This window comes from Struthio camelus, chromosome 2 (genome assembly GCF_040807025.1).
Source record: "Struthio camelus isolate bStrCam1 chromosome 2, bStrCam1.hap1, whole genome shotgun sequence".
Lineage (NCBI taxonomy): Eukaryota > Metazoa > Chordata > Aves > Struthioniformes > Struthionidae > Struthio > Struthio camelus.
The window spans coordinates 21,010,624-21,024,898 of record NC_090943.1 but is presented as its reverse complement, the minus strand read 5'-3'; the positions used below and the strand labels follow the sequence as shown (position 1 = coordinate 21,024,898).

The 14,275-nt window shown below is 42.6% G+C and overlaps 2 protein-coding genes across 2 annotated transcripts in view; one reads left to right on the top strand and one right to left on the bottom strand.

The window, feature by feature from the left end:
* C2H10orf67 (chromosome 2 C10orf67 homolog) overlaps positions 1-5,182 on the bottom strand; it is a 67,066-nt gene extending 61,884 nt beyond the window's left edge. Inside the window, exons 1-2 of the mRNA XM_068934566.1 lie at positions 5,029-5,182; positions 4,562-4,703 (exon numbers count right to left, since the gene is read on the bottom strand). Coding sequence (XP_068790667.1) covers positions 4,562-4,617 — 56 coding nt within the window. The 5' untranslated portion in view covers positions 4,618-4,703; positions 5,029-5,182. The remainder of the gene's footprint in view (positions 1-4,561; positions 4,704-5,028) is intronic.
* A 326-nt stretch (positions 5,183-5,508) lies between these two features.
* OTUD1 (OTU deubiquitinase 1) lies at positions 5,509-8,213 on the top strand. The gene has a single exon (XM_009673712.2). The coding sequence runs from the start codon at positions 5,696-5,698 to the stop codon at positions 7,001-7,003; it is 1,308 nt and encodes a 435-aa protein (XP_009672007.2). The 5' UTR covers positions 5,509-5,695; the 3' UTR covers positions 7,004-8,213.
* The last annotated feature ends 6,062 nt before the right edge of the window (positions 8,214-14,275 follow it).

Genomic DNA, 14,275 nt, shown 5'->3' with positions numbered 1-14,275 from the left:
ATTACCACTACTTTCTTTCAGAAGAAGTAGCATTGTTGATCCCTTTTTATGGTAGCATCTTAAGGCCCTCTTCACAATGACTACCACAAACACCATCTACACTTGTAGAAAATAACCCTTTCTAAATTTCACACAAATTATAAAGCTTGTTTACAGCTTGTTTACATCATTACCACTATTACCACTACTTTCTTTCAGAAGAAGTAGCATTGTTGATCCCTTTTTATGGTAGCATCTTAAGGCCCTCTTCACAATGACTACCACAAACACCATCTACACTTGTCTCTGAGTAGAAATGAGACTTGCCCTGAGTCATAACTCTCATTTAGAGGCTCACTTTTCCAGGAATGGCGACCCTGAGATATGATCTAAGGTCTATATTTATCAGCAACAGCCCCTTTTCCATGATATCTTGCCACATGATATCATAGTGTGGATTACGTTTCTAATGACTAGTGCAGCCATACAGTGAATATTATTTTAACATGACACAATAGCAGAAGCTAAACAAAAAATTGTAAGGCAAAACTCTGACACACATCCCTTGCTTTATGCATTGTATTCTTACCTCAGAAGTAAGTGCTGATAAACTCTCTCTCCTTTTTATGTTAGTTAATGGTACATTTAGGGTTGAACAAAGTACTCTAGCTAAATACCAACACCCGAGCTATCACAAAGTTGGCTCATAGGAGAGGAAACGAGACTGGGAATAAGAAAGAGCAGAACTGGTTCTTTTGGCTGTGCTGTTGGCTTATTCCATCTTTACAAATTCATTTAACCGTACCCTGAATTAAGTTACCTGTAACTTGGTAACTTTATGAAAGTAGTGATATATGATATGATCACCTGCAGGCCACAGAGGATCAAAACTGATGATTCAGGAAGTTCCTTCTAGTTCCAGCTCATATATATTTTTTCCCTGGATTGGAAGATCCGTTATATATAGCTATGTACATGTATATTTCTATTTTCTATTAATTTTAAAATTTTGTCCTAGATACACAGTTTCAAAATATTGATAAATATTTAATTATCCAGTGATGTACAAACAACTATAAATTCATCAAATACTTCAACCAGAGATATATTTGGCTGAAAAACTGTTGTCAGATAGCATTAAAAAAAAAGCTTATTCATAGTGTCATTCAATGTATCATTTAAGCCAAGTTCTCCCTTCTTCACTAATAAATATTCCAGCTGATGTAATTAACTTGTTCCTTCTATGTCAATCATGTATCTACCACACATTAAAAGTAGTTCCACTCTCAGGCATCCAGCTTTACGTCAGTGAATACCACTGTTGTCCCACAGCTGTTTTTATGACTGTAGTTTGCTGTCTGAACAATCTGAAAAATTCCTGGAATGTGCAGTGTAACCAGTGATAACTATTACGTCAGAAGAAATTTTTAACTGCAAGAGCTGTTTACTCTTTATCATTACAGACTGTTTAAGGTCTATTTAAGCTCCACTATACTGAATGAAGCAGAAGCCCAGGAACATTAACCTTTGAAAGACAGTGCAAGGCATCTTCATACTGTGTCCTCACTTCACAAACCATTCTAGTGCCTGCATGGACATAACTTGCAGGCTAAAAAGACAGAAATGGAAAATGTAGGAATATTCAGGAAGCAGTCAGTCTGCGTGTCAGGTTTTACCCAGGCCCCGCAAATGACACCGTAAAGCAAAGTCTGTTCTTTCCCTGGAATCAACAGCTTCTCCATATGCAGCTCAGAGAAATAGCAAAAACCCCTCTTCTCATAGCAAGGGGCACCAATGGCATAACCATGTGCCCCTTCCTCTCATAGATGTCCTTGCACTGAAGAAATTCACGTTCTTTCCTGGAATTTCTTCCCCCCCCCCCCCAAGAACTGCATTCATAGAACTTGATCATTCCATTCTATTGCCCCCCTTTTCCTCAGCCAATGACACTGGAGAAAACCATGGATTAGGGTATTATTAACATAGATGTCCCATCTAAGGAACGATCTTCTACATACGTGCTGAGCCTTGATAACTCCTACTATGAAAGCTGAAAACTAGGCCTGAAATGCTTGTGCCACAGAGGTCCCAAGGGATTTTTGTCATTGATTTCAAAATTGGATTCCACTCAGGCCAAGTATGTGTGCCTAATTCTATGTGCTCATTAATGGAAAATGTTGGCCATGGTATATTGTCAGTATTTAATAACACAGATGAAACACACCAAGATGAACTTCTCTTTCCACTTACTTGACAGGGGAGGGAACAAATATGCTAAAAGTAATTAACACTAAGTAGTATAAATGTTTTTGTTGTGTCTCACAATTACCTAGTAACAAACTCTGATTATATTTTAACCTTATTAGCAAGCTTACTACTTGTATTTTAAGTGAAAATACGAGTGGCATTATTTACATCTGTTTATAGACGAAAAGAGATTAAAAAACCAATGTATTTGCAAACATTACTAAAAACTGCTAACATCTATCATTTACGTCAGGATACTACTTTTTTTTCTTCAATGATAAACAAGCTTTCTGTCCATGCTGTATGGTGATTTATTCAAATGCGTAACTGCCAATTGCTGCCCATCTAGATTCTGAGAAGCAGATCATCAGAATACCGAAATCATGAGAATTGGGGCACGCATAACAACTCTGTTTCTTTCCTAAAATGAAGCACTACAAATGTTGTATGTCATTGTAACAATCAGAATTAAACAGCTTCCCGTCCGTTAATGTACTGCCGTCCCAAATAACCAATGGTTTTGGTGAGGTAGAAGAGTCATTATCGGGAGTTTCTGTAACATCCCAGAAGGAAGAAAATTTCAGTACTGAGTATTCAAAATGCAGCACTCATTTATAACAGAAATGCTCTTATTCCAATGGGTCTGTTTCCTATTCTCCAACAGAAAGGAGAATCTCTTTCTCTCTCCCCCTCCTGTTTAAAACTTCAAACTCACCATCCTTAGTCAGCTCTGGCTTTTACTGGTGTACAGAGCAATTCACTAAGCAGAAACATAGAGATACTTTTTTAAACTAAAAAAAAGAAAAGTAGGCAGAAGGGGCTGGTGGGGATGAAGTTATGTACCTCTTTATTATAACAACAATGAACAAAACCACAACAGCTACTGGTACATTTTAAATCCTCTAAAGAGGGGCAAATTCTAGTGATTTTATTAGATCACCTATGAACATATTATGAAGTATTTTAACTCAGAAATTTACCTTGTAAAATTTTGATCGAGAAGGAAAACTAGACAGGAATCTTTCTTTTGCTCCAAGTCGTCACATCAAGGAGGAAAGCTTTTCAATTCTCCACCGTTTGATCTGTATATTATTCTTCTCTAAGCACTGATTTGTCCAAAAATAAAGACTCAGCAACTGATCTCACAAGCTATATTTAAAACACAAGTTCTGAACATTCTGAAATATGAGAGTCATTCTGTAATTTCAGAGGCGTAATACCTTATCCCCTTGTAATGGGTTGCCAGAAATGCTCCTGGCTAACACATATCATCATTCATTCTAAAGATATCAACTTTCTGGACATGGCAGGTAAGTCAGAACATTTGGACTTCCATTCATATCTGATATTCCTCTTATATTTCAGCTTCTTAGGCAGTAATTGTGGAAATATTTTGAGTCCAAATTTTGTATTAAAAGGTTCCCAGTGCATGGAGTTATCGGCAATCCTTTATCCAAAACAAACAAAAAAGGTGGATGTGAAAACTATTCCCTTAAATACCACTATTTTTAGCACTCAGGATTTCAGCATTTTTCCTTTAACTTGGAAGTCAGTCAGAGATCAGATCACGTTTTTTGTATAAAGATGAGAATGAAATGCTAGACTGTATTGCTGGTAGCCCAGGAATCAGCTGCAGAGATGGAGAAAGGAAATAGTTCCCTGCCTATGGATCCAAAAGATAACTAAACTCTAAAGAAATAATTATTTTTGACACAGTAGTCTTTTGCAAGTGATCCTCTCAGTAACGTATTTTTATTTTTAATGATTGTAAAAGAGGAACAAGGAACACAAAATTTTCAGAATATCCAAGTTTAAAGTTTTTTAAAGTTCTGCAAGCTACTTGAATTACTAAAGCTTTTTATAAGACATTTGAGACTACGGGATAGAATCCAGAAAAAATTAAAATATCACTTTGAAATCACTTTTATCAATGCCTGCTTTTCATTTTGGTAGGAATGTATGTCTGTGTTAACATTTGATCATAGCGTAAGCCAGTATTTCTTGGTCAGCCTGCTGTCAGAACATAATCAAGTGCAGTGTGTATAGACAGTGTTGTCATTCGTGGACAAAGGCTTAGATATGAGTTTATTTATAACACAGCTAAGACTAAAGGACACAGCTTAATTTTACGACACTACAGGCATTGCTAAACCAATTACAAATGATCTTTTTGAGACCTGTATTTTAAAACTGTTCTTTCCTGTTATTGATGGTTTATATGGTGCTTCTTATGTATGCATGCATGTGTACATTTTCCTAAGTAGGACTACAGGTGGACAAATAGGACCTTATGCAGCAAGTAATCAAAAAGCTACCGAATGCATATTATTTCTACCTCAGCTGCAAACTCTGGATCATGGAGCAGATTTTATGCATAGGCAGGGGCATCATCCATTTTCAACTATAACGTGGATAACCCGTAGCATCGGTCAACTGTAGTGAGAACACCGCCAATAATTCACGCGTGATGGTCAGTTCTGAAAATCAAAGTGCTTGGTTGAATAAATTATCTAGTGGGAAACAGTTTTCGCCACTTCCTGAAACGTTTGCCAGGTAAGCCTCTGGCAAGCCAGGGCCCTTCCCAGCTGTCTCGCACCGTGCCCGCTCTAGCACAAGGGGTTCCGCGCCCGCACCCAGCGCGGAAGCGCCGGCATCTCCCCCCGCGGCCAGCCCGGCTCCCACCGAGGCCGCTGCCGGCCCGAAGAGGGCCGCAGAGCGGGCGGGCACAGCGCCGGCAGCCCCGCCGCAGCGCCGCCGCCACACGCGAGGGGACAGGCCGCGACAACGCCTCTAACTACGCACCGCGATTCAGCCGGCGCTCCCGGTCGCTCGCCGGGACGGCCCGCCATTCCCCGCTGGCCGGCGGCACTCCGCCCGCTCCCGCCGCCTCCAGCCCAGCCAGGACCTCCGCCCCGGCGCTCCCGCCCTCCCGTCACCGCCGCGGCGGCTCCGCCTCCCCCAGGGACGGGCCTGGCGCCGCCCTGCGACGGGGAACCGCCCCCCCGGCCCGGCCGCATCGCGCCGCGTCCCCTTCCGCCGGGGGAAGGCGGGCCCTGGCCCGGCGAGGTCACGCGGCCTGGCCCCGCCCCCTCCCCGCCTTGTCCAGCGGGCGGCGGGCGGGGGGCTAAGCCCGGGCCCCGCCCCCCCGGGCGGCGCGGCCTCCAGCAGCTTCCAGAAGGGGCCCGAGTGCTCCGGCGGCGCGCGCGCGCCCGCGCAGGGGGCCGGCCGGCGGCCGCGCGCCGCTTGTGGCGCAGTCGGAATTGCTGCCCGCCGCGGGGCCGCGCCGGCGGCGGGGAGGGGCGCCGGCCGGAGGGACGCGCCGGCGGCGGGCGGGGAGGGGGTGATGCCCTTGTTTATTTTTACCTGGGCGGCTCATCCTCTCCGGCAGCCCGAGCGCGGCCCCCGCGGCCGCTCCCCGCCCCGGCTCCGACGGCGCCGCCTATAAAGCGCCGCCCGCGGGGAGCCGAGGATGCAGCTCTACAGCTCCGTGATCACCCACTACCCAGCGGGCGGGACAGCGGCCGCCGCCGCCGCCGCCCCGTCCCCGGCGGGCGCGGCAGGTGTCTTCAAGGTCTCCCTGTCGCCGGGGCCCGCGTCCGCAGAGGTAGCGAGCGCCGCCAACGCCGCAGGCCAGAGCCCGGCCGCTGAGAGCTCCGCCAAGGACGCCTTGATTCCCGGCGGGGCAAGCACCGGCAGCGCCGCCGCCATGCCCGCCTTCTCCTCCTGCCTGGAGGTGATGCCCGGCGGCCCCGCGGCGGGCCCCGGCGGCCGCAAGGCCGGCGCCCCGCAGTACAGCTCCTGCGCGCAGATCACCGTCAGCCGCCGCCGGCCGCTGGAGCGGGTCGTGCCCATCCGCATCGTGCAGCGGGCCGAGGCGGCCGGCGAGCTGGGGCCGGCCTCGCCGCACAGCCGCGCCTGGCTGGAGGGCATCCTGGAGAGCATGCGGCAGGCCGGGGGGGACGGCGAGGCTGCCGCCCTGCCGCGCCCCGCCGACGAGCCCAGCAACCGCAGCCTGCGCCTCAGCGAGCACTGCCAGGCGCTGCAGGCGGCGGCCGCCGGCGCCCAGCCCGGCCCGCTGCCCGGCTGCCGCCCCGAGGCGCGGCCCGCGGCCGGCCCGGAGGCGGCGGAGGGGCAGGAGGAGGCGGCGGGCGCCGGGGCGCCCCGCGGGCCGAGCGGCCGGCCGGAGCGCAGCGAGAAGCTGGCGCTGTACCTGGCCGAGGTGGAGAAGCAGGACAAGTACCTGCGGCAGAAGGGCCGGTTCCGCTTCCACATCATCCCCGACGGCAACTGCCTCTACCGCGCCGTCTGCAAGGCGGTGTACGGGGACCAGCGGCTGCACGGCGAGCTCCGCGAGCAGACGGTGCACTACATCGCCGACCACCTGGATCACTTCAGCCCTATCATCGAGGGCGACGTGGGGGAGTTCCTCATCGGCGCCGCCCAGGACGGCGCCTGGGCCGGCTACCCGGAGCTGCTGGCCATGGGGCAGATGCTGAACGTGAACATCCACCTCACCACGGGCGGCAGGCCGGAGAGCCCCACCGTTTCCACCATGGTTCACTACCTGGGGCCCGAGGACCCGACACGGCCCAGTATCTGGCTGAGCTGGCTTAGCAATGGGCACTACGATGCTGTGCTGGAGCGCGCGTGCCCCAACCCGGAGTACGAGGCGTGGTGCAGACAGACTCAGGTACAGCGTAGACGGGATGAGGAGCTGGCCAAGTCCATGGCAGTGTCCCTCTCCAAGATGTACATTGAGCAGAACGCTTGCTCTTGAGACCACCTGGCCTACAGGCTGGGAGCTTTGCTGCTGGCACAGAGACAGAGAGAAGGTGCACTGGCTGTGATGGCGATGCCTTAAACCTTAATAAAGCAGCAGTACCCAGACTGAGAAGAAATGCAGACTGGGAGGGGGATAAATCCAAACGTATTTGTAATATTCTGTTGTTGTATAAAGTTAGCCTCGGATTATTTGCGAGCAGATTCTCCGTGTATGTTTGTGTCTCCCCTCGCCACTGTTTCTCTATTTTCTATAAGAATGTATTTTTTTGCACAGTATTTTTAAACTGTTACTTCCATCTTCTACATCTCATGTTAGCATCTGGCTTTCAGCTGTTGAGCCAAAAACGTTTGTAAACTGTTTGTTTTGTAAATAAGGCTTATGATGTAACAGCTATTTTCTGCTGTGTTTTTTACCCATAAACCTTATATTTCTACCAAATGAAATTGATGTCAGACTGACCCTCCTTAATTGATGAAAACTTTTTTTTTTGTAAAGCTAAACAATAGTTTTTGTAAAAGTGCAGCAAAGTATGAAAAGACTGCTTTTCGAAACAGTTGTTTTCTCTGCCTTGAGCACAGAACAGGTCCTTTGAGCCAGTTGGAATCCAGCTATACATGAACTGTACAGGGAGCAATTGATTCTTCGGTATTTAATTACTGTTTTGAGTAAACTGGCCTCTTGTTGCCTGGTTGGCTCACCCTCTGTTCCATTTGTATTATTTATGTGTAATAACAGAACATTAACTTGCAATAGAATGTTGTGACTAGATAATAGTCTGCTGCTCTGGCAATAATTGCCTTGGCTGCACCTCAGTGTTTGTGTTCCTGCTTCTGAGGTTATGGTGTCTTTTGTATAAGCCCTGCTTCTGTTTTGGCACTTGTGTTGCACCCACAAGTCCTCTTCTGATCACAACATTTTATTCCTTTGATGTTACTTTCTAATCAAGAAATCAGGAATGGTATTCTACATTATGACTTAAAAAGAGTATTTGAGATTTGTATGGTTTGCTGGGTCAAACATTTAGATGTTTCCAATCTGATTTCTGTCGCTTCTAATTTCTGATTAACTTGTTAGATATATTTATTAAGTAATGCAGTTTGTACTTTTTTATTTTGTAATATATTGTGATTTTTGGAATTTATACTGTATTTGTATAATAGGAATATTCTCAGCTAAAATGGAATGAATAAAGAATATAATTTTACTTGTGCTCTTTCTTTCCTACCCTCTCTGTTGCTGGTATAGTGAAGAATTGCAAATTGATGCCCAAGACCCTTTATTTAGCTTCTCTGCCTTTGTCTCCCCAATAAATGAGAGGGGAAGAAGGGTCAGGTAAAGTACCGTGGTACTTTACAAATATGAATAGCTAATAATTCTATTCTCTTTGAATGTGTTAAAGCAATCTAAACATTAAATGAAAGGTTAATGTTTTTAATTCTTTTGTAGTTTTAAGAGATCTTTTGCATATATCTTTGCTAATGAGGAACATTTTTGTGTATTAATACATCTCAGAAGAGGGGTTCCCAAACCTTGGATGTAAGCCAGTAGCGTCAGTGGTTGTGATGAGCCAAATCGCTCCTGGGCCATGCGCACTTGCACTTTGTAATTGGGAACTGCTGTTATGCTGTCATTCCCAAGCTCGTTTTATTTAGTTTTGCCCTGTTGCCACTGGTATCTCTGCAATCCTTTTATTACTTACACAGAGGTAAAGTCATAAAGAACCACAGTGTTTTAGTTAAGACTGAAATGCCTTGGCAATTCGTTAACAGCACGTTCCCGTTTGTGTGTCTGTGTGTGTATTTTTATATATATGTTTTTTTATAAAAATACTTCCAGTAACACTGGAAGTCAATCTTTAGTTAGCAGAACAGTCCTGAATTAAAATCAGAATCAAAAAATTGAACAAAGTGGCTGAAATGGAGCAGTCGTAATTGAACATCTTATTCTGATAAAGAGCTGCAGGACTGGTAATGTGTATATTTGGCACTGATTATTATTTGCATCCTGTGGTGCAAATAGTAGATTTAAATAAATACTTCTAAATTTCCAAAATACTGAACTGCTAAATGCAGAGTTTTTCCTGTTTTCTTCACATGCAATGATGGTTTTCCTTAAGGGGTCAAATGAGGAGGGTAATACAACCTTGCCAATCCACTGTTACTTAATGTTAGTGAATCTCTTGAAAGCTTAATTCTGAGGTGCGAACAAGACAAAGATACCCAAATAAATATATTTATGAGAAACGGGTAGTTGAGGGGAAAACTGCTACTATATTGGACTCTAAACTGCAAACATTGTGTCATTACTAAGCGTCAGTGTGCTTGACTCATTCAAAACTTTCATCAAGAACGCTCATGTTTTTGATGGGATATGATGAATTCACTCAAAAAGTTGTCAATAACTGAACTTCAAAAAAGTATTCTTTTTCCTTTTGGGTCTTTTAAAATGACCAGCTTCAGGTACATCGTGAGTTGTGTAGATGCGCCTACCTTAGAACGCTAATGCAGTAAGCTAAGCAAAGAAGGATCTACGTAGTAGTCATTCTGTGTGAGGTACAATTTCTATTAAAATATCAACAAACAGGTAGCGGTAAAAATGAATGGCACAGGACTCTGGGATAAGTTCCTGGAGGCTTTCTTAGTAGTTTTGATGTTACTGTGTGGTTCACAGGGGAATGCATATAACTTTAAGGAATTTGGAAAAATAGGTTGTGGCACTAGTTTGCAAAGACGCTAAGAAAGTGTTGCTGAAGCATGTAACAAGGTACTTACTTTTGTAACTTGCCTTATGCACGGGGTCTGTTCTAAAAGGAAATGAAAAAATGGCCTGTCAGACATTTAAGGCACAGGGAAATTAAAAATTATAACTTTAAAGTTCAGCTGAAACACTGAAATCAGGTACAAGCTAGTGATAGCTTGCTTAGACAGTAGTATTTCATACAGGCAGTGATCCTAATATGGCCTTGCTTTACTTTATCAAAACTACTTGTAACATTGTAGCTTATTTCAGTTGTGTGTGTACCCCCCCCCCCCCCATTTGAAATAAACTGTGCCAGCAAAAGCGCAATTAGATACAAATTTTCCCTTACTCTTTTCTCTTTAACTCCAGTAACCAGGGAAGGACAAATGTTGCTCTTGCTTTTAACTTCAGTACCTGATTATTTTAACCTTGGCTAATCACTTACATAACCCAGTTAATCCTTAGACCTGTCTGGGGACTGTGGTCAACAGAATCTTTATTATTGGCAATAAGTGAGAAGGCTTATTTTTTTAATCTAAGCTTAATTTTCAGTGCTCAAGTGTGTAGTTGTTTAAGCAAGGTAGAAAATGCTTTAATACTTAACTGAGCAAATCTGAACGGGAGTCAGCTCATGCAGACTCCATATCAACATAAAACTTGTGATGCCATCTTCACTTGCATTTTATAATAGAATTGTGAATTAGATGACATGGCAGATACTTCAATTGAGTTCATTAGGTTGTCAAGGCTATGTCATTCTGTCACTAAATGTGTAATGCATATATTATAATTTTAATATGTATTGAAAAGAAGCTATTATACAAAGTAAGGTTTGTAAGACTCAGATTGGTTTGTATGTAAAATGAATGCGTTCCATAATTGGGGGGGGGGGGGGAGGAAGTGAAAAAGGGCAGATTAGTTCAAATGTTGTTCTTCATCTCAGTCTTTTTTTTTTTTTTTTTGGAAAGTTCAGTGGCTTAGTAACTTATTTAGGATATATAAAAGTTGCCCGATGCCAGCTATTGCGTTTAGGTGTTCCTGTTGTGCTTTGCTAATGCATTACACATGTAAAGGATACATTTGTTACATTGATGTTACTTTTGTAAATAAAAGATGTATTTCAGTACTTTGGTATATGAACAAAACCATGTGCATCCAAATGTTTCTTCTATTTGCCTTTTTTTCTTGTATTGCAATTAGTTAATGAGCTTTTTAAGGAAAAAAAATCAAATTTTTGTTTTGTGATGTATCAGAGTGCACATACACGGTATTTTCAAAATAACCAAGCAGAAAATGACTGTAGGTATCTCATAATATGGGCAAGTAGCTGCCGTCAAGTGGTGTTTGCTTAAGACCAATGTAATCTTTTTGGTTTATATTCTTTAAATATATTTAACAGTTTATTGGTAAGTATCAATAAGAGGGACTCATAGGATTTTGGTAATTAGGGTGCAAAAAGAAAAAACTCAGTTTTGGCATTGAATGATTTGGCGTTTTTGAATGGTGCAATTATATGAATGTATATAGCATGCAGAAGGGTTTGAGTAGCAGTTTGAAAGGAGATCAGTTCTGTCAGATGTAATTCTGTTGTCACTGGGACTTTTTTAAAAAAGCAGAAAAGAACTTTCAGATTTAAGCTTAGTAATGTACAAGCTGGCTTATAACCTGTATATATTCATGTTAGTTGAAAGAAGTGGCTTTCATATTTCAATTTTAATTTATAAACTGCCTATTTTAAAGCATATTATGTTTTAAATACTTATTTCTTAGATTTTTTAAATATGAAAGTTTTGGAAAATAAGCAGTTGTTTCTCATGAGGCCTGATTCAAACCTTTGGCACTATAGTGCAGCTAAGCTGTATATGGAGAGTAGCATTTGCAACAACGAATGCTATTACAGGAGAGGAGGATAGCTGGGGGAAAGCTGGAGTTGGGAGACAGTTGTGAAGGAGCCCAGGTCATCTTCCATCCTTCCTTCTTCTGCGCTCAGCTGCATCCCAAGCGCTGGGAGTTCCCAGCTCGCTGCCGTGTGCAGTAGGTCTTTGTTGCTGTTCTGGTGAAAGTGTACTTCAAGCTCGCTGTTGGTGCTCTCTGGTGTTTGATTACTGTGTTCCTACTCTGGCAAGCTTTCTGGGGGTGGCAAATGAAAGAAGGAATGTAACACGTATCGCAGAAAAACCTGGGCAGAGCTGCACGGGAAAGATGCATTTTTGTAGCCTGTGAACATTCTGTTGTTAGATATCAAAGAGTGAGAGCATGGGAGAATCTCGAAATGGTTTTCAAAGATCAACATGATTTAAAAAATCTCACAAAACACATAATAGCAGCTTTTTAAGACTCCAGTAAACTGTTAGAAAATATATATTTTTTAATTCATTCAAACATTTCGATATGTAGATCACATTATTTTCACATGTATAGGGATTCAGTATTATTCCTGTATATTCTTTTTTTTTTTTTTTGGTGAATGTAAAACTTTTTTTCCAGCTATTCTACTAACCAACATTTCTGGGCAAGAAAACGAATGGTTTCAAATCTCTTCTCTAGGTGGGGTTTGGAACTTAGTAAACTGTCGATTTAACCTAACATGCCTAAGAGCAATACCTAAATTTTCCCATGGCTAATGCTATGTTCGTGTTTAGATGGCTGCTTTTAGAAATAACATAATCTTGGGAACTCCAACAGAGCTTCTTATGGTGTTTTTCAGAGAGCATCTCTGACCAAAATGTACTCCTTTTATAAATACATGATGCAGTACATTTTACATTTAAATTGTCTGTGTTCCATGTGATTTAAAGACCGAGTTTTGACTGAACAATTAACTAAAGTGTTTATATGGCTTGTTTGCTTTCCTACTGAACTTCGGCTCCTCTGAATTAGGTTACACACAGGAGCTGACCTTGCCTTCTGTGGCTTAAGCTAGGAGTGATGGCAAAACAGTCTCATTAATTACCCACATGATTCCTACTCCTCCTGCAAACCCTGCCTACAGCCTCCTAGTTCCTTTTCCTTTTAATTTTTGTTAATTGTCGGTTATTTACCCTTTCAAATTTAACCTTGGAAACTAGTTATGCTGTAAACCAAAATCTAATTAAATAAGGCATTTGGATGAGTGTAGGAGTTGACAGCTATTTTGTTGCTTATATGTAACTGGAGAGAAAGGTGGAGCTCAAATGAATCAATTATCAAAGGACTTATTTTGCTTTGAAGGATGGCTGTGTCGCTTATGTAGGCATTGTGACAGCTGATCTAAAGGCTTTACTGCACCTGTGTTTATTATTAAAAAATAATCAATGTTATCTCACAACGGGTTACATTTTTGCTAAACTGAGAATGGAAACAAAACAGACTAATACTGGTAGATTAAAGAAGAATATAATGTTCTGCTATGAGGAGCCAGGAAGGAATTGCATGTTTCATTTACTTCCCACCATGACCGGAATCCAGGGAACAAAAATCTTTAGATTTACGTAATGAAATGTTTATGCATGTGGCCTGAATTCTTACTGAACTGAAAAGTTGAATACAGGTAAAGTAAGACCTTTTACTTCAGATTTATACCTATAAAAGTGCTGAATGAGAAGTTTCCTCAGATAAACAACTATTTTTTATAACCTAGAACATTTGTCACAACCAAGCTGCAATCCCTGCTAGGGCTTCTGCGTGCAGCAGTGTTACTAACAACACACATTTTGCAGATATCTGAAAACTTAATCTCCATCGACTTTTTCTGGCAGGCAGCTTATCTTACTCATCGGGAAGTAAATATTTATGGATGTTTTCTCAATTAGGTAGGTATCCCTCTGTATAAACTTACAATAATTTATGTGAAACATTCACATGAATATAATTCCTAATAGATTTCAATATTTTCAGCTAGTGTTTCACAGGAGTTGCCCTGAAGAGGCCTTATAACATCTGAAAATGCTAGAAATGGTAACAAATGGAAAAAAATCACTTATTTGGTTGTGTATTTGATAGCATTTGTGTAGTCAGTTTGCTCTCTTTCCTCAGATAATTTGATATAACTCTGGCCAGAAAGAGACCATTCAGAATGGGCAAATAGGACAAATACAGACTCCACCAGTAAAATAAAGAATCTTTCAGGAGGAAATAGTTGTTACTGAGGAAAGCTTCACCAAATATATGATCACAACAGGCGTCTGTTGGGATATCGTACCAGCATGTTCTTCAAAATACTGTATTGTCACACTGAAATTGTTTTAGCACTGAATGATTTTTTGTCTCTTACGACAAAATATTGCCTAAAATGGCTGGGCAGAATAGCAGTAATTCTCTAACATGCTATATAAAAGTGTCCCAACAATTTTCCTGTTGTATTTGCTTCTGTGAGTCCTTGAGATTATCAGTTAAATAATAATAAACACATGGGATAAAATTTTTCTTTATCTTTGGTAGGCCTGATGTGATGCAAATTAGGGTGTGTGGGGGGGTGAGATGGCAATATGGTTTCTGACCTGAATAGTGGTTGTTTGTCCATACATTCATCTTCTCTCTGTCTAAGAA

Coding starts and splice junctions, on each gene's coding strand:
- OTUD1 (XM_009673712.2), top strand. CDS start 5,696: ATGCAGCTCTACAGCTCCGTGATCACCCACTACCCAGCGGGCGGGACA.